General features: G+C 39.8%; 1 protein-coding gene across 1 annotated transcript in view; it reads left to right on the forward strand.

Annotated features, from left to right (window-relative positions):
* Positions 1-19,934, forward strand: part of CFAP44 (cilia and flagella associated protein 44) — an 82,877-nt gene that overhangs the window by 47,698 nt on the left and 15,245 nt on the right. The window contains exons 22-27 of the mRNA XM_040980908.1: positions 6,153-6,349; positions 8,385-8,559; positions 11,832-12,009; positions 15,560-16,060; positions 17,461-17,664; positions 18,895-19,090. Coding sequence (XP_040836842.1) covers positions 6,153-6,349; positions 8,385-8,559; positions 11,832-12,009; positions 15,560-16,060; positions 17,461-17,664; positions 18,895-19,090 — 1,451 coding nt within the window. The remainder of the gene's footprint in view (positions 1-6,152; positions 6,350-8,384; positions 8,560-11,831; positions 12,010-15,559; positions 16,061-17,460; positions 17,665-18,894; positions 19,091-19,934) is intronic.

A 19,934-nucleotide genomic window follows, 5' to 3' on the forward strand; every position in this document is an offset into this window, starting at 1 on the left:
TTGCAATATGCATCTCTACTTCCAGACTAAAGATGGACTCCCACTGAAACTGTTTACTGTATCTTGACAGTAGGATGCTGGACTCTCTGTCATTGTCCATGCCCGCAATGATGGATGTATGACTATGAAGAACTATACTTATAGTAGTGACACAGGGGAACTCAGTGAGGGGGAAAGGAGATAGGGGAGGGGAGAAGGGAAATCCCAGGGCCTACGAAACTGTATCATAAAATGATAGTAATAAAAAGAAGTTTTAAAAAGTAGCAATCATTTATTGCTTCACAGTTCTAGAACTGGAAAGTCCAAAATCAAAGTGCTAGTCAGTTGGTCTTTTTGGGGACTAGGAGGATGAATCTCCTTCATGTCTCTCTTTGAGCATCTGGTGGTTTGCAAGAGACTTGGGGTTGGTTGCACTTGTAGATGCATCATTTTATGTTCTCTGTCTTCATGTAACATTCTGTTGTGTGTCTTTTCTTTTAATCTTCCTGCTGTGCATGTCAGTTTCTTTGTGTAAATTAGCTTTTCTTACAATAAAACCAGTCATGTAGGGTTAAGGTGCATCCTAATGGTCTCATTTTAATTTGATAATCTGTTACGATTGCATTTTCAGATGAGATCACATGTTTATGTGGGGGTTGTGTGGAAGACACACAACTGTAACAGTTGTGCTAGGCATTAGTTGGAATGTCATCTCTTTAAAGTTTGGCCATTCTTCAGTAGTAGTGTCTCATGCTTTGAATTGATGAACATTGATTTTCAGCTCTCTTTCATATAATGCCAGTCCTTTGTTTATTCAAAGTACAGTTGTTGGATTTTTGTCAAATATTTTGTTGATTTAAGAAATTAGATTGTAGGAGTTATTTATATATTCTGAATAATGTGGCTCTGGTTTTATATATGAGGAGGCTTTAAAAAGTAAAAGGAAGAGCCTGATGCAATGGCTGAATTGGTTAATCCTAACCTTGTAAGTGCCAGGATTCCATTTGGGCACCAGTTCTTTAAAAAAAAGAAAGAAAGAAAGAAAGAAAAAGGAACAAAAGGAAACCTCCCTCCCCCATGTAAAGGAAAAAGAAAAAAAATGTTTAAACAATTGTCTCATCCATTATCCCCTGATCCTTGCCCCTTCCCACCCTGATCAACTATGTATACATCATCAAAAATAGAATTTAAAAAAACAAAAAAAGTAAGTTACTTAGGTCCAGCACAATAGCCTAGTGGCTACATCTTCAACTTGCATCTGCCGGGATCCCATATGGGTTCCAGTTTGTGTCCTGGCTGCTCCATTTCCCATCTACTCCCTTCTTGTGGCCTGGGAAAACAGTAGAGGGAGGGAGAAATAGAGAAGAGAAAAAGTTTTCTATCTACTGATTCACTTACTAAATGTTCACAACAGCCATAGCTGGACTAAGCTGAAACCAGCAGCCAGAAATTCCATCTGCCTCTGCTACATGGGTAGTAGGGACCCGACTGTGTGAGCCATCACCTGCTGCCTCCCCCTTGTATTAGCAAGAACCTGGATTGGAGCAGAGTGGCCAGGACACAAATCAACATTCTGATGGTAAACCCAATTGACCGCTTAACCTACTGCCACAATGCCTGCCCAAGTCTTTTTCTTTTAAAGTTAATACCTCTGGAGTCAGGCAGTGCTCAGGTGGCCTGTGCACCAATGGCACTGGGTGAAACCCTTGAGCCACTCAGCGATGTGCTCTGTGGATCTTGAGGTTGTGTTTTTGCATGGAGACTGGGGGATCACACAGGTGAGGGTGAGCAATGATCTGTGGATTCATGCCCAGATGGGGAATTACTGCTGAGGGACATCATTGCATAAGTCCACCATACGTGTAGGTGAGGAATGACTCCAGAGGGACTTTCAATGACAAGACCTCTATACTTGCAGGTAAGCAAGAGGATTGAGACCTGGTGGTTTGGAGGGGAGAGACCAGAAATCCTTTATGTATCAGACTGATGCACCAGCCCACATGGGAATTCTAAGCTGGGCTTATTAGTACAGAACATTGCTGACCACCACACGCTAACTTACATGAAAACTAGGACTGGGAGCCTGTTTGGCAGGGCTAGATCCCAGTACCTGACAGTGAGTGTTGGAACCGGGGATGGGTCACATTAGGCTGGGCCATGACACTAACCAGCACTCAAGAGTACCAGGTTCAGGGGTAGATTCTGTAAGGGATATATGGACCTAACACTGGAAATATAAGTTCCGCTGGTTAGCTTAATGACTGGGGTGGTGATGGGCTGAGCAAGGTGTGACCATAGAATCTGCCAACACTCACAGATACTGGGGCTGGGAACAGGCTGGGCAGGTACAGGCTGTAGTACCCACATGTGCACCCTAAAACAGGGTGTGGATCAGGCCAGGCCACAACATCCACCAGCTCATACAAAGGCTGGGATAGAGGGGAGGGGCCAGGTGGGGTAGGGACCTGACATCCACTGGCATGTGTGAGATCTGGGCTGGGGAGTGAGCCAAGTAGGGGACTCTGAGCAACTCCCTCAGTTGGTCATAGCTCCCGCTGGTAATCACATGGTTCAGGCCTGGGTGTTGGGCAGGCTGGGCAAGTAGCTCTATCTGTTGGCAAGTGTGTGGGTTGGTTTTGGAAGAGGGTGGACCAGGCAGGGCCAAGCAGACCTTAGTCCACTGGCAAGTATAGAAACCAGGGCTGCAGGTCATTCTGGGCTAGGCTATCACACCTGCTGGTTTGCATGAGCCAAGAATGGGAGCAGATTGAACAGGGCCATGTTACAGCACCTGCCAGCAAGAGTTGGGTTTGGGGACCAGCTGGGTCAGGTCAGGCTGCAGCACCGAAAGGCAAAGGTCAAGACAGGGTAGAGACTATGCCAAGCTGGATCAGAGCAACTACTGGCATGTGCCTAGGATAGTTGGGTGATGAACTGTGATGGACCCTGCAATGGCTAGCACATACAAGAATCAGGTCTGGGATCGCCTCGGATGAGGTTTCTTTGGAGATGTCCCCAACTGAACCACTGGACTCAGAACTCCAACCATGGAGAGAATTGCAGATCCATGGTCTGACCTTGAAGTGCAGGTGTCAGAGCTGGGTCTCCTCAGTGGCTTAGATGGAGCAGTGGACAACATGTCTAGTTGCACATAGAGGATATGGTAGTACATTAGAACCTACAGAGGACACCTGGTACCATAACAGAGGATGAAGGACAGAACAGGTTGTTCAAATACCCCAGCCAAGTGTTGGCAGTGAATATCTAGGCAAATGGAGACTCTAAGGTGTTCTATGTCAGCCAGTGGATTCTGGAGAGATTTCATCATGCTTAGAGTGGCAAGATTAGCAGCAATTCAGAACTGTTAAACTATGAAAATCTCTTGAGCAGGACCCTCAGAGCATGCTACACATCAGGGACCCTGGGGTGGTCCTTCCCCCAGATACAGAAAGGAAAAAAGAGAATGTGGAAACAATAGTCTCACCCACTTTCCTCTAGCCCTTGACCCTTTGCAACCTAGACTAGTATGTAAAAATCATCAAAAATAAAATTTAAGAAAAGGTTAATGCCTCTGTGTTGTATTTAAGGAATCGTTGCCTACTCCTAATTCAAGAAATAGCTGTACTTTTTCTTCTCCAAGTTCTATTTTCCCATTATCCATTTTGAGTAGTGGTTGTAGATGATGTTAGGTAAGGGTCGAGCCTCCTTTGTTTTTCTATCAATATCCAGTAGACCTAGTATCATTTTTGTTGGAAAGATTATAGTGCTCTCATTAAATTGCAGTGATGAAATCAGTTAACCATATTTTACTGGGTCTGTTTCTGAAATCTTTGTTCTATGAGGGAATTTCAAAAGTACTAGGAAAAATGAATTTAAGAGATAACTTCATTTGGGATTTTGGTGCCAAAAAATTTTGACTGTTATACATTTTCCATGGGCTCTTTGAAGTCCCCTCATGTTTCATTGACCTTCTATCCTTACACTGCATTATCCTGTCTTAATTATTGATGTGTAAAATCGTAAATTTTCTGGCTTTGCCCTTCAGTTCTTCATCACTTCTCACACTAAGTCTTCTAATAAGACTGGTACAGCAATTGAGATGGCATTCTGGGACCCAGCTGTCACTCTCGGAGTGTCTGGGTTCAAAACCATGGCTCTGTTATCAAATCTAGCTTCCTGCTCATGTGTACACTGCAAAGCAATGGGTAGTGGTGTGAGGACTTGGGTCTTTGCCACCCACATGGGAGCCCCAGATTGAGTTCCAGGATCCTGCCTTTGGCCTGGCCCAGCCCCCACTTCTGTGAGTATTTGAGGAGTGACTCAGTTGCTGCAAGATCTAAATTGTGTGTGTGTGTATATGTATATATATGTGTGTACATGTATATACATATATATATATATATATATAGCTTGCTAGGATTCTGATTGAAATTACATTGGATATATAGAAGTAGAAATAAAATAAATATTAAGGCTTTATAACCATAGTTATAATATTGTGAGCAGAATCAAACTTAATATTTCTTCTAGTGACTTTAACCACAAATCTGAATAATATGCCTGTAAAGTTTTTTTGTTTACCATTTTAAAAGTTGACTTCCAGGTATTATAGCTGAGAATTTTGCCTACTTTAAAAGAAATTATTCATTTTTACTTGAGAAGCCAATTTATAGGGAGGTAAGGAGACAGAGATCGATCTTTCATTTACTGATTCACTTATTAAATGGTCACAATGGCCAGAACTCAACTGATCTAAAGCCAGGAGCCTCTTCCAGGTCGCCCACATGGGTGCAAGGGTCCCAGGACTTGGACTGTCCTTCACTGCTTTCCCAGGTTGTAGGCGGAGAACTGGATCAGAAGTAGAGCAGCTGGGAATCAAACTGGTGCTCGTATAGGATGCTGGCAATGCAAGTGGACAATGAGCCGGCTAAGCCACTACACCTGCCTTGATTTTGCTTACTTTAAAATGCTCATTGTTTCCTATACCTTCCTGAACATAAAAGTACAATTATTTTAATATTCTTATCTGATAATTTACATCATTTGTGTCATTTCTGGGTCGGTTATTATTGACAAGTTTCTCTTAATTTGGGGTCATATTCTGCTGCTTTTTCCCCTGCCTAATAAGCTTGCATTGGATGCCTGACATTGTGAATTTTACATTATGGGTTCTGGGTACTTTTACATAATCTTAAATATTTCTTTCATCAATACTTATCTGAATGCTGGGAGGGAACCTTTATCTGAATTTCATCTTCCTGTGTAGCTAACTTCACTCTGGGATTCACCTGTGCACTTGTTCTCTGGTATTAAATCCGTGAATGTTTGAATTTCTGGATAATACTTAAATGCTTGAATTATGAAATGAAAGTGGATGAGACGTTCCTATCAGAAAGGATTCTCAACATAGCAGCCCATCTTTGGCTTCAATAAATAGTGTAGTGTATTTATGAATATGTATTTATATGAGAGCACTTTAAAAAGCTTATAGAAATTGGAATCATACATATATTTGGGGGTTCCATGAAATGCCCTTAAGAATAAAGAGCTAAGAGGCAGAGTAGGAGTAGGTCATACATTTCAGATAACTGTTCACGATCTGTTCCCCACGATTTACCTCTTACCAAGAAATGTGTTAAACACACTCTTATACACACACTCCAGGTAATTTAAGAAAAAAATATGTTTTAAGTGCCTCGATGAGGTGCACAGTCTTTAATCTCTGAAAAATAAACGTCACAAATTGTTTCCCACTTTTCAATCTAGGAAACCCTCACTCACATATACATATTTCTGTGCTTGTTTCTAAAATTGCTATATTGTATATCTGTATATCATAATACATACCCAAAATAGATCTGCTGTATCTAATAGCTCATAAGGTGAATTATATTTCCTCAGAATGTATTACGAACTATTCTATCTGACATTAAACCATATTCAGCCTGCAAACTGTTTTTTCACAAATTATTACAGTAGCAGTATCAATTTTTATGTTAGAAATAATTTCTACTTGACCTTTAATCAAAGTAGATCCAACTTGTTACATGTTGAACCTCACAGAACAGAAAGATATTAGTTATGGCAGCAGTATATAGTATAGACCTACTTTATTTAATTATGCAGAGTGATTAAGATGGTGATTATTACAAACACTTGTTTTATTGTTTCAGATTCCGTGATACACTGGAAGGTGATATTGTCGTTGTTCATGCCATCAAAAGTGACCACAAGATATCTTCCTATAGGCTGGTGAAGCCTTCCAAGTACTCCAAATCCAAGCGATCAAGTCAGTCAGAGAGAAGACCAAGCAAATTTGAGAGGTTTGAGAAGGAAGGACTTGGAAAAAAGGATAGCAGGAGAGAAACAGGTAGATTAAATCACAATAGACCCTTTCAGCTCTTGTTTATTAAGACGTGAAAGCTAAATTGTCTTTTGGTGATATGAATCTTTGAACTTTCTTTGCTGACTTGAGCTCAGTTTCTTCTCTTTACTTCCATCCTCGATATCCTTTGGAGAAAATACTCCAAAGAGATGCAGCTGTGTGGTATGGCTGAGAATAGCAAATGCTTTTGCCTGCTGTTGTCATTGATGCCATCCTGATCGTGTGATTGAGAATGAGTGAGAGCACTGCATGCTGCTTTTTCCATATACAACTTTTGTTTTTTATTTTGAATTTTATGGTACAATTCCACAGGGTCTGGGATTACCTCCTGCCCAAATTTCTACTCCCGACTGATTTTCCCCATATTATTAACAGTATAGTCCTTCATAAGCAGTCTTGATTCCATCAGTCTGTTATTTAAGTGTGTCCCAAAATGGCTGGTCCAGATAATGTCAGACAGTCCAGCATCCTATTGTCTATATGTCCAACAGTTTCATTGGGAGTCCATCTTTGATTTGAAAGTAGAGATGCATATTGCATTGTATCTTCACATTTGGATATGATAGTGTCTACTATGCATTCACTATACGTTCCCTTAAGTGAGAAGCCATGAAACAAAGTCAACAACAGGTATGAAGTTAAAACAACAACAAAATTATAGCACCATGGAGTTGAAAAAGCATACCACTGACTAACCAACGCATGGGTGATGAAAAGAAAACACAGAAGCCTCTTGGGTAAAATGGTGCCACTGTGCAGTTTATGAGCCAGTGATGAATTCAACAAGAGAAAAGAAACCATTTGGAAGAATTGAAAATGAAATAAAAAACATCAAAACACATTGGGATGCAGCAAAACAGTATGGAAAGGGATATTGAACTTAAAATTTGCCAGATAATTTCCTTATTAGAGAGAAAATATGGTATTTGCCCTTTTGGGACTGACTTATTTCACTGAGTATAATAATCTCCAGTTTGGACTATCCAGTTGCAAATTATATAATTTCATTATTTTTAATGGCTGAGTAATATTCCATGAAGTAGATGTACCACAGTTTCTTTAACCACTCCTCTTTGGATGCACATCTGGACTGTTTTGTGTATTTGAAATATGAAATGGTGACTTATAGCTATAATAGCTCTCTCGTATTATTTGGGTTTTTTTCAGGGGTGAGAGAGGTTCTTGTTTATTTTAAGTTTATTGCTATATAACTTGAACATGAATAGCATAGTTTTTCCAGTGGATGCTTGTTAATTGACAAAGCAAAGAACTTTTAAGTCATAGATTTAGTTGGTTCTGATTTTTTAATTAGCCAGACTACTCAAATTGGCATATGCCACATTTGATAATGTGTCATATAGGATTTCTTGCTTCTTCCCCTGTCCCCATTATCATACCTTATATTCCTTCTCAGCTTCCCAATAACTTTAAGTTGCCCATCATTATGTAACTCATTCTCTAGTTGTTTAATATATATCTTCTATCTTGGCAACTTTTTAATAATGTTCATAAGATCAAGATTTATGTCTTAGATTTCTTTATTTTGGCATTTCATTGTACAGGTAGTTTCTAATGTTGATTCACCTATGATGTTTTAGCTTTATAATGTTACAAAGGTATAACCAAAAAAGCAGTCTGTATTTTACTTTTAGTATAATATTCATTAAATTGCATGAGATATTCAATAATTGGTTACAAAATAGACTTTATGTAAGATGATTTTGTCCAACTGTAACCTAATGTAAGCATTTGGAACATATGTAAGGTAGACGAAGTTAAGCTGTGATGTATTGTAAATTGTTAAATGCATTTTTGTTACAAATAGATAGTCATAAATCTACTCTGTCATAAGTTAATGTGCATCTGTATTTATGGGATTGAAATACATAGTGGTTACTCAATAAATACTTTGATTAAAATTTTATGTATTCTCTGGATTTTTAATGTGGCAGCTTAAAGCAATACTTGAGAATTTTGGGTTTATGCCTCAAAAACACTGTAAAAATGATTCTCTGGACAGGTGAAAGCGTTAGCATAATTGAAGAAGCAATAATTGAAAAAGAGAAGAAAGTTCGGCCTAGAACGCTAAGTGAAATTATGATAGAAAATCAAATAGAAAAAACAAGGAAACTGATATTAAAGGCTGAAAAGGCCCAGCAAAAGATACAGCAGCGCAAAAAAGAATGGGAGGAACTGTAAGTTTTTCTTAACTAAAAATCCATATCATTTTAGAGTGTGAACACCCCAACTTTATCTTTAAAATGTTTCTACTTATTATCATTAAAAATGAAAGTGAAAGAAATCAAAGCAAAGCTGGAAATCTTAAAGACAAGTTAGCAGGGTTTTTTTTTTTTTTAAGGATTTATTTACTTTTATTTGAGAGGCAGATTTTACAGAGAAGAGATACAGACAGGCTTTCCATCTACTGGGTCGCTCTCCAAATGACCACAACGGCCAGAGACATGAGTTTAGGGGCCTGAGGACTTGAGCCAAATCCTCTGCTGCTTTCCCATGAGGGAGCTGGATTGGAAATAGAGTAGCCAGGACTAGAACTAGTACTCACATGGGATGCTGGCACCACAGATTAAGGGCTAGGTTGCTGCACTACCAAGTTGGCCCCCAGAAGGATCTTTAAAGATAGTGGTATTTCCTGTTGGAACTTCCTTGATTCATAGAATTCTGAGTCCCAGCATTCCATTTTACTCACATACTCAGTGAATTTGAAGGATTGAAGAACTCTATTCAGGCTGGTGTTGCTGGAATATTGTGGTTCAGTGGATTAAGCCTCTACTTAAAATGCTGTCATCCCCTATTAGAGTGCCAGTTTAAATCCCAGCTGTTCTGCCTCAAATCCAGTTTCATATTAATGCACTGGGGGAGGCAGCAAATGATGGCCCAATATCTTGGGTCCCTGCCACCATGTTGGAGACCCAGGTAGAGTTTACCCACCTTAAAAAAAAGTAAGTGATTTAAGTATGTTGAGCTCTCCTTATATCTGAGGGATAATCCAATTTGGTCAGGCTGCAATGATGTTGGATTCAGTTTCTAGTATTTTTGAGGGCTTAGAATTTCTGTTAATAAGCATTTGGCATTGTGGTGTAGTACTAAGCTGCTCCTTAGAATGCCCACATCCCGTTATTGGAGTGTTGTTTGGAATCCTGGTTGTTTCACTTTTAGTCCAGTTTCCTGATAATTTACAGCTCCATGGGAAAACAGCAGAGACTGTGCCTAGGAGTTGGGTCCCTGCCACCCCTGTATGAGAAATAGATGGGGCTCTGGACTCCTGCCTGTGTCATGGGCCAGCTACTTGGGAGTGAGCCAGCGGATGAAAGAGTCCTCTCCTCCCTCTCCTCCACTCCTCTCTCCTCTCCTCCATTCCTCCCCTCCCCTCCCCTCCCCTCCACTCCCCTCCACTCCCCTCCACTTCCCTCCACTTCCCTCTCTTCCATTTTGTTAGCATGAATCGTTTTTGGTTCTTTTTATTTCTGGGATATCACTTGTCATGTCTTTCATTTCTGAAATTGAGTCTTTTTCTTAGTCTAGGTACAGATTTCTCAATTTAAAAACTAAGAGTTACAATGTGTGACAGAGAGCTAGAGTTAGAGTAGAGAGCAAGAGTGAGAGTGAAAGATCTCTTCCATTTGTTAGTGTACAAAGGCCTGCAACAAGCAGACTGGGCAGAGCCAAAGCTAGGAACCAGGAACTCATTCTGTCTCGTGTGGATATGCAGGGACACATCCAGCTAAGGCATCGCATCACTCACTGCCTCCAAGGATTCATTAGCAAGAAGCTGATAAGTTAGTTCTTCCAGGAAATAGAAGAGGAAAAATTACTTCTAATTCAATTCATGAAACTAGCATTACTTTGATACTAACTCAGAAGAGACATAAAAATGAATCTAGAAATAAAACTCTTACCATTTTTCCAGTTACCTCACTAAGGATAATTGTGGGCACTGTTTTTTTTTTTTTTTAACTTGGTCAGAAGCAGAAGTAACTCTTCTTCTCTTCCTTAAAAAACACTGAGCTTTTCTTTTAGAGGGTGCAGCTTTGCACAGGTGAACGACTGTCAGTGAATATGCAATAGACGTTTGGGTTTCCTCCCATGTATTTCATGTTTGTTTTCTAGAAGGGCTTTCTCCCATGGGAAACTACTGACTGCAGACTTTGTGTATGTGTTTATGTTGGCTGACGAATTTTGTTATAAAGAATCAGGCAGGCATGTTGGGGTCTGTTAACTAAAGGCCTGTTACGCATACCCTCATACGTGTTAGTAGTTTCCAACAGGGCATTGATTTTCTGCAGGAAGCAGATTCTCAGTTTTCATCTGGGTATAAAGATTGCTCCTGCTACATGTATGTGCACATGGGAAAGTTGGAAGGCTCTCGCTACTTCGCACATTCTATTTATACCCTTTGCTTTATTTTCCCAAATGCATCAGCATTTCATTCCGTTTCACTCCATTTTCTAAACCTATTCCATTTGATCTTTGGGCCTCCTAGGGGCTCTGCCAAGAGGATCACTTTCAAAGATTTTGGTAGCCTTTTCCGGTGAGTATTCTGGCGTATAGTTTTCTCTGTCCAGGTTTATTCAATGCTATAATTTCATCTTCTTTCTGTCTTCCAAAAATGTGGACAGTATTACTGGTTTTCTCATATGTTTCTATCCACTTTCTAAGTAATTTACTTTTTACACCTCTTTATAGCCATCTCTATGTAATTTGGGGTAAGGGGGAGGTATATGTTCAAGCTATCATATTGAGCACAAAGGCTTTTGTGAAAGTTTTATGAAAATTATTATATAACAAAATAAGTCTAATTAACTTTTTAGTGATTTTTAAAAAAAGTTTAGGATGTTTTAGATTACAACTAGATTAATTTAGATTAAAGAACTTTTGATGTGAATTACTTAAAAATGACCAGAAACCTAGCAGTGACTCAAGTGATTTCAGTACAATTTAATTGACCTTTCTCACTCTCTTTTCAAGATTTAATTATTTCACCTGAAAGAGTTGTCGGGAAAGAGAAGGGGAGGGAGACACACACAGAGAGGTCTTCCATCTGCTAGCTCACTCAAGTGGATGCAGTGACCAGAGATGAGCTGATCCCATGCTGGGATCCAGGAGCTTCTAGGTCTCCCACATGCATGCAGGGTCCCAATGCCTTGGGCCATCCTCCATTGCTCTTCTAGGCCATTACTCGAGAGCTAGATTGGAAGTGGAGTAACCAGTATATGAACTGGCAGCCATATGATATGCTGGTGCTGCAGGCAAAGGATTAGTTTGCTGTATCACTGCACCAGCCCCTATTTCTTTATGTATTTTGGTTGGGATGCTTTAAAAATAATTACTGGCTTCTGCCCCATAAATAGGGTTATAGTTTGGTTTCATGTCTGGATTTAAAGTTGTATCCATATAAACCAGATATGCTGGAGCTCATTGTTGTACTTGTGCCTGGTGTTTCTGATAGATACAGGAGTAAGCCTGGCGATGACTATGAAGACCCTAAAGATGTCCAAGCAATCAAAGAAGCCCAAGTGTTCATGGGAGATTTCAATCTGAAGACTGCCCCAGACTATAAGATACCAGAACACATGAGAATAAATGCTGCCAAGAAGGAAGAGGAACTAGGACAACTGGATTCCATGGTACTTAGGTTATAGACATGGTGACAGGAAATCTCCTGGGGTAGTGGTTGTTGTGTGTTTGGTTTTTGTTTTCTTCCAAAAGCCACTCATTGCTGTATCTGGTCCATTAGAAGGCATAGCCGCAGAAATTTAGGACTGAAAAGGACTTTGATGATCATCTGGCATGTCCATCCTACAAATGAGGAATGAGATCCAGGGAGATAAGAAACTCCTCTAAGATCCATCACATGCTATAGCAGTAACCAGTCTTCATGTTAATTTTATGACTCGTTGCCAATTTCTTGGATCAAAGAGTTATACTATTTTGTAGGCTTTTTACCTGTGAAATTCATACAAATTCTCACTGGATTTATTTTTTGACTGCCATTGGCCCACAAAGACTTCAAGGAAAAGGCCCTGGCTTAGTGTTTCTTTGCAGGAAACACTAATACTTTGTAGGCAACTTAATATTAACCAATTAATGTATAATCTTTTCTTTTTCTCTGTACTTTTAAAAAAAGATTTATGTATGTTTATTACAAAGTCAGATATACAGAGAGGAGGTGAGACAGAGAGAAAGATCTTCCATCCAATGATTCACTCCCAAAGTGACCACAATGGCTGGAGTTAAGCCAATCCGAAGCCAGGAGCCAGGAGCTTTTTCTGGGACTCCCATGTGGGTGCAGGGTCCTAAGGCTTTGGGCTATGCTCCACTGCTTTCCCAGGCCACAGGCAGGAAGCTGGATGGGAAGTGGGGCCACCAGGATAGTGACCGTATGGGATCCCAGCACATGCAAGGTGAGGATTTAGCCACCAGACTATCGCACTGGGTCCTTTTCTCTGCACTTTCAAACTGCTTCCTGTCATTGTGATTTCTGATTCTCTTTTTCTCAAAGTTACCTCTTCCTGTTATTCTCATTCCTAATTGCTACCTGAACTTGACAAGTAGCTTCAAGTTTCCAGGCTTCAAAGGAATCTGAGTTGCCATTTAGGAGGATTTCATACTTGACCACCCAGTATAGTGGTGCAGGTGGCACCATTCGAGCCTTCACATTGGTGAGGGTGCCAGCGATATCACAGATTTGAATATTTGACAATTTTCTGACAATTAGAAATCAAGTTTCCTGAAATAGAAGTACCTTTTTCTACCTCACCAAAGATAATTTATATGTCATAGTACAGGGATCTTGACATGATGACTCATATCCACAAATAGGTTTTTATAGCTTTGAACTATACGTTCCTAGTAAAAATGCACATTGTGGACAATTTACTAGTGATCCTTTGCTTCTTTTCTAGCTGTCAGCTAAAATGATTCTTTTTTTTAAAAAAAAAGATTTATTTATGTTTATTGGGAAGTCAGATGTACAGAGAAGAGGAGAGATAGAGAGGAAGATTTTCTGTTGGTTGATTCACTCCCCAGCCGGAGTTGTGCTGATTCAAAGCCAGGAGCCTCTTCTGGGTCTCCCACATGGGTGCAGAGTGCCAAGGCCTTGAGCCGTCCTTGACTGTTTTCCCAGGTCACAAGCAGGAAGCTGGATGGCAAGTGGGGCTGCTGGGATTAGAACCAGTGCCCATGCAGAATCCCTGCCTGTCCAAAGTGAAGACTTTAGCCATTGGGCTACTGCACCAGGTCCCTAAAATAATTCTTTATTCATCATGTTTTATCCATTATCATAGAGAAATGTCTTTAAGACCACATTTTTTTTTATTTTGTTAAATCCATCTACTTAAAATTGCTAACTACCTACCTATTGCTTGCCTGTTTATATCTCAGATTCTAGCTTTCTTGTGACGACAACTTATTAGTCAGATAACCTGAAATTTTATAAACTTGCTAAAGAAGATAGGCAGGCATGAATGTCTTGAATGAGCTTAACTGAATTACATTGAAATCCGTTACGTTTAAATTGTGACACCAATTAATATAGATAGACCACATTATTCTAAAGTCAAAAGCCCAGAGCTTTATTTCCTTCTCTGCCGCCTAACAGCCTTGTGACTGTTGCCAAGCCTTGTGTATCTCCCCAACCCTCAGTTATCTCATCTGTGAAAAGGGTATTCATACAAGAACAAGGTATGTCTGTTCTACCTCTTAAGTAAGGTTAAAACGTTGGTTAAAAGCAGTAAGTGTTCATCATAGTTATGGTCAAATCCAAAGTCATTAAAAAGCATTAGACATTTGAAAACCAGTATTATATGTTCTCCTGCCCTCCAGCCTGAGTTAGGCTTGTGTAGTATTTAGAAATCCGAAAAGATGAAGCTTGTTGGGCTGGGTGTGATGGCCTAGTGGCCAAATCTTCACTTTTCGTGTACTCGGATCCCATCTGGACACCAATCCCAAGTGGGCACTGCTCCGCTTTCCAGCTCCATGTCTGTGGCCTGGGAAAACAGTAGAGGATGGCCCAAAACCTTGGCACCCTGAAAGAGGCTTCTGGCTCCTGGCTTCCAATTAGCTCAGCTCCGGCCATTGTGGCCATTTGGGAGTGAACCAGTGGATGGAAGATTTTACTTTCTGTCTCTTTCTCTCTGTAAATCTGCCCTTCCAATAAAAATAAAATTTTAAAAATTTTTAAGAGAATTTTAGAAATTAAAAAAAAAATAAAGCTAGTGGGTGAGTGCTGTCCAAAAAGGTAGACCTCACAGCCCTTAGAGTCCTGGCTTTGTGGTCCAAACTTTAATGGTTTATTTTTCTAAGACTATAAACTATCTTACTGTCTTGTAATAGTGTTTTATTTTATATATAGTAAATAAATTGATAGGCTGAAGATTTGTTTATCTCTTATTTTTAAAAATTGTCTTTTTTGCAAAGTAACTTCTAATGACTTTTGGACCTTCTAGTAATCTAAGTAGCAGCTATAAGGTAGGGTGGCTAGGATCTGATGAGGGCATTTAAGAGCGAACCCAGGTAGAAAGCTGGTAATGCGGGAACAGTGGGTAAATAGAGCACCGTCCCATGCCTAGAGGCAGTGGTACACTTCGTTTAGGTAAAATGGAGAATTAACCCAGGATCTCTCCTGGAATCTCTTGGTGTGATTTGATCCTGAAATTCAGGGTCATGATCTTGTCTATACAAGGAGTAACAGTAACTGTATGGCCAAAACAGAGTGAAAAGAGTCTACCTTGTAGTTTGGTTCCCCTGTGTGGGCATCCTGGATGAATCTTATTAAGCCAAAGAAATTAGAAGATCTGGTAGAATAAGACAGTGAAAGGCTTTCCCCTCCTGGAGAGGGCGAATATCCTGCTAAGCACACAGCTTCCTGAAGGACTTCTACACAGTGGCTTGAGAAAGGAAGGCACCATAGGCCCACAAGCCAGCTGAACAGACCACTTTGGAAAGCAAGGGGTAGCAGAGATCACAGTTTGACCTTCCATCTTAGGGGAGCTGTATGAGAAAAAAAAAAAAGCCTATACAGAAGAGCACAGGGTAATAGCAGTAATAGGGACAATCAGACACATTTCTGTCATAAATTTTTGTCAACCTACCAGTCAGGCTATAAGAACCAGTGACATTTCAGACTATTCGTGACAGCATCTCTGTTTTGCTTCTTTTTTCTTAATTTTTTTTCAGGCCCATGGAAAGAAAATGCACATGAACAGGTGCATTCTCTCTCTCCGAGATCTTAAAATAGCTGTTATTGATGAAATACAGTGCCTGGTGCAAGAACTGAAGAACATTCAGTTGTCTCTGGATAAATCCAAACACATCCCCATTCCTGAGATACCTCAGATATACCCAGAAGAAGTTCCAGAAAGGAGATTTCACTATGATGAAGAAACTCTCCTAAGTTTTAAGCGTGAGCGTGCGAAAAGTCTTGATGAAAGTTCATACCAAGTGGAGCAGGTGGAGTCTGCAAGCTCAGCTGGAGGATTCCTCAGACATTCAATTTTAAAGGATGCAGATTTGGTAACACGAGATTCAGTATCTAGGTCATCAAGACCATCTGTATACAGTCTGGATATTCCCAAGGTGGCAGAATTTGGAAAAGCAGAGCCAACGGATGTGGAGCTGGAGATTATGAAGAGGGATGAGATTAAACACTTGTACATGCAGCAGTACTTGTCTAACAGGGTAAGGGGTGAAGCTAAAAGGGAAGAGCAGGGAAATTTCTCCATGTGACCACCTCAACACTCACAAAAGGCTTGTCTTCCTCTCTGTCTTTAGTTTTCTAGAAATAATTTTAAATAACTGTGCTAACCCCAGGACTTTAAACTTTTTGTGTGTGTGTTTGTTTTTCTAGGAGTCAGCACTGTGGCATAGCCTGTAAAACTGCCAACAGCATTCTAATGGGAGTTGGCTTGTGTCCCAGCTACTCCATTTCTCATCTAGCTCTTTGCTCCATCAGAAATCCAGCAGGAGATGGCCCAAGTAGTTGACCCGGATGGAGTTCCTGGCTTCAACCTGGCCCGGCTCTGGCACTTAGGGCCTTTCAGGTGGTTAAGCAGCAGATGGCAGATCTGTCTCTCAGTGTTAACTCTTGCCTCAGAGCTATCTAGGCATTTGCCTACAGCTGGGGCAAGAAGGTCCTTCTTCATCAATGAATCAGTCAGTGATACAAAATAGCTGGGAGAAATTTAATTATAGAATATCTACCACTTAATAAATGTGTACATTTAATGCCATTAACGAGGGTTTTTTTTAAAAAAAGATTTTATTTGTAGTTTGAAAGGTAAAGTTACACACTGAAGGAGAGACAGAGACAGAGAAAAAAAGAGATTTGCCATCTGCTACCTCACTCCCCAAATGGCTGCAACGTCCAGAACTGGGCCAATCTGAAGCCAGGAGCTTCTTCTGATCTCATGGGTACAGAGGTCCAAGCAATTGGGCCATTCGTTTTTTGGCTTTTCCAGGCATATTAACAGGGAGCTGGATGAGAAATGGAGCAGCAAGGATACAAACTGGCACCCATATGGGATGCTAGCAACACAGGTGGAATTTAGCCTGCCATGCTATCACACCAGTCTTACCATTAATGAATTTTGTGACATCATGCACACTCAACACAACACAAAACACACACACAACTATCATTGATATACAACTTTCATCCATGCATAATGAAAAAATGCTTTGAAATAAGTTAAAATTTTTGGATGTTATAAAAGTGCGTTTGTGGGCCTAGTGTGATAGCCCACTGGCTAAACCCTCATCTTGCAAGTGCTAGGATCCCATATGGGTGCCAGTTTATTTCCTGGCTGCTCCACCTTCCTTCCAGCTCCCTGCTTGTGGCCTGGGAAACCAGTGGAAGACAGCCCAAAGCCTTTGGACCATGCGCCTGCATGGGAGATCTGGAAGAAATTCCTGGCTCCTGGCTTCAGATCGGCTAGTTCTGGCCATTGTGACCACTTGGGGAGTTAATGAACGGACGGAAGATTTTCCTCTCTGTCTCTGCTTCCCTCTGTAAATCTGTCTTTCCAATAAAAATGAACCTTTTTAAAAAATGTATTTACCTATTCTTTCTTCCACCTCAGATCAAAGAACTGATCATCACTTTTGACGCTGAACTCCGACTCCTGAGACATCAGAAACTGAAACTAGACACCCAGATGAAATTATCAGACCTGCACCATCTCACATTGTTTCAAGAAATGCTTCTCCTGAAGAATTATGAAAAGCAGGAGAACATACTTCAAGAACGTGTGAATTTGCTAGACAAGGAGGAGCAGGACATGCAGGTGAGAGAGCAGCAGAAACCTAGCCGGCTGCACCTGTCCTCACAAGAGACTCGATTCTTCTTTTTCTTCATTTCATTTTTCCATTTGATCTTGCCTTCATCTCTTTCTTGTGTCTTCTCCCTCTTTTGTCCCGTTGAATCTGTTTATTCCCCATTTTTAGTATCCTTGGTCACAAAGAAATGACAGATTATGTGTCTGTGTGAATTTGAGCCCATACTTTGTAAGATAGAAAAAATGAAATTTTTGAAAGTGAGCCTTGTATTTTCTTTATCTATGGAATTCAGAAATCTGTTTTGTCACCAGATATCAAATTGAGTTTGAATGTATTTTATTCTTAAACATCCCTAGAAGTTGATGGGTTTCTTCAGTATGATAGCAAATTTCAATGTAATATGTAATTGAATACCATAGGAAATGGAGTTCATTGTTATATATATGTTAAGTAAATAAGTTATACTATTTTTTTAAAGAAGGGCTTCATTAAATAGATACTATAGAATAAGTAGTTATAGCAGCTTTTAGGTTTCTCAGCTTCATTAAAAAGAATGCATTTTTTTGTTTTAGTTATCATGTAGCATACAAAGCTAACTTCTGTTGAACCCATATATGCAAAAATATTAACTGACATACAGATACCAATAAAAATCCCAATTTGTTTTACTTAGACTTTTTTTTTTGAAGAAACCAAACTTTAAAAAGTTGTTCCCGACCAAAATGAATTTTATGAAAAGATTATCAAATTTTAATCAAATAAATAGATGACTCTACAAATGTCAGAAATGCAAACTTCTCATAATTCATTTTTTGGAAGCAGCATTGGATGTGTAGCAGTAGTATAGGTTGTAACTCAGGCACTGGCATCCCTTCTCAGAAGAGTGGGTTTGAATGAATCCTGGTTCCTCTGCTTCCTGCTGGTGTGCTCGCTGGAAGGCAGAGGCAGTGCCTGGAGGGCTTGGGTTCCTGTCATCCATGTGGAAATCCTGGAGTGAATTCTAGCCTCCTGGCTTTGGCCTAACCTAACCCTAGTGATTGTGGGGAACTGAGGGAGTAAATCAGTGGATGGACCATCTCTTTCTCTCTCTTTCTGCCTTTTAGATAAGTTAGAATGAACAAAAAAAAACCTTAACAATCTTTTGAAGTGTTTGTAGTCTGCACCTTTGTGTTGTTAAGTACATTGCTCTCTGGATCTGGTATATCAGAAACATTTATCAGTTGTTCTTATCCATTTAGTGGAAAATAAATGAAACTCTTAAAGAGATGGAAGAGAAAAAGAATGAAATCACTAAGCTCCAGGAGCAAGAAAAGGCACTTTATGCTGGTTTCCAAGCAGCCGTTGGAGAAAACAATAAATTTGCTAACTTCCTCCTGAAAGTCCTAAAGAAGAAGATTAAAAGAGTAAAGAAAAAGGAAGTTGAAGGAGAAGCTGGTTTGTATTCATGTTTCACCTGTGACCCCCTTTTCTCTCATGAACTTGAAATAGAGAAATAACTAAAGGACCTACTAGGTGCTCCTCCCCTTTTGTCCTCACTGCGACACAGTGTAGATATGTTTTGGGTGGATGACAAGTTGTAAACCCTAGAATTAATCTGTGTATATATGGCAGCAGTTAACGTAGAATGGTATGTCATTTCGCTGTTTGTTTGCTTTCTTTGTATCTTCTCCAGTAAAATGCCTGTTCATGATGATTGTTGACTAGGATTGTTTGCTTATTCACTGTAGAGTTTGAGAGTTATTTACATATTCTGGACACTAGCCCTGTGTTTGGTATGCAGCTTGCAAATGTTTTTTCCCATTCTCTATCTTGTCTTTTTATTTGCTTTAGCACCCTTTGTTGAAACTGTTTTCTCTTCCTCTGATGTGCTTTTGATCTTGGCCAAAATCATTTGGACATATTTGTCTGAATCTGTGTCTAGATTTTCTGTTCTTTTGTTCTGTCTATCCCACCATCAATGCCAGTGTCTCATTAGTACAGACTGAGTCCTGAAACTACAGACTGAATCCTGAACCTACTTAAGATTAATTCCTCCCACTTTGTTCTTCCTTTTCAAAACTGTTGTATTTTAGTGTCAACAAGTTTGTATCTTCAGAAATTCTTGTGGGCATTTTTATAGCAATTTTATTAAATGTTAATCCACTTGAGGAACTAGCATTTTTTATTGCTTTGAGTCTTCCAGTGCAGGAACACAATTTGTCTTAAATTGTTTGAATCTTTGGTTTCTTTTATGAGCATTTTATGCTTTTAAACATGTGCAGTTCTCATGTTCATGTTT

This window comes from Ochotona curzoniae, unplaced genomic scaffold, assembly GCF_017591425.1.
Source record: "Ochotona curzoniae isolate NIBS_2020 unplaced genomic scaffold, NIBS_Ocur_1.0 contig_3498, whole genome shotgun sequence".
Taxonomy (NCBI): Eukaryota; Metazoa; Chordata; class Mammalia; order Lagomorpha; family Ochotonidae; genus Ochotona; species Ochotona curzoniae.